Source organism: Aspergillus foveolatus (assembly GCF_047715535.1).
Source record: "Aspergillus foveolatus strain CBS 279.81 unplaced genomic scaffold BDW70scaffold_142, whole genome shotgun sequence".
NCBI lineage: Eukaryota > Fungi > Ascomycota > Eurotiomycetes > Eurotiales > Aspergillaceae > Aspergillus > Aspergillus foveolatus.
This window is the reverse complement of record NW_027396206.1, coordinates 14,990-15,252: the sequence shown is the minus strand read 5'-3', so window position 1 is coordinate 15,252 and position 263 is coordinate 14,990. Positions and strand designations below refer to the sequence as shown.

Here is a 263-nt window from a genome sequence, read left to right as displayed (position 1 = left end):
GCCAATCTGGCATCAACCTACTGGCAGCAGGGACTATGGAAGGAGGCAGAAGAGCTAGAAGTGCAGGTCCTAGAAGTCCGCAAGCAGGTGCTTGGTCCGCAGCATCCTGACACTCTGGTAAGTATGGCCAATCTGGCATCAACGTACGAGGAGCAGGGACGATGGAAGGAGGCAGAAGAGCTAAATGTGCAGGTCCTTGGGATCCGCAAGCAGGTGCTTGGCCCGCAGCATCCTGAAACTCTGGGAAGCATGGGCAATCTGGC

The 263-nt window shown here is 56.3% G+C and overlaps 1 protein-coding gene across 1 annotated transcript in view; it reads left to right on the top strand.

Annotated features, from left to right (window-relative positions):
• BDW70DRAFT_24438 (purine and uridine phosphorylase) overlaps window positions 1-263 on the top strand; it is a 4,806-nt gene that overhangs the window by 4,020 nt on the left and 523 nt on the right. Inside the window, exon 2 of the mRNA XM_073743586.1 lies at window positions 88-253. Within this exon, the coding sequence (XP_073590910.1) occupies window positions 88-253 (166 nt within the window). The remainder of the gene's footprint in view (window positions 1-87; window positions 254-263) is intronic.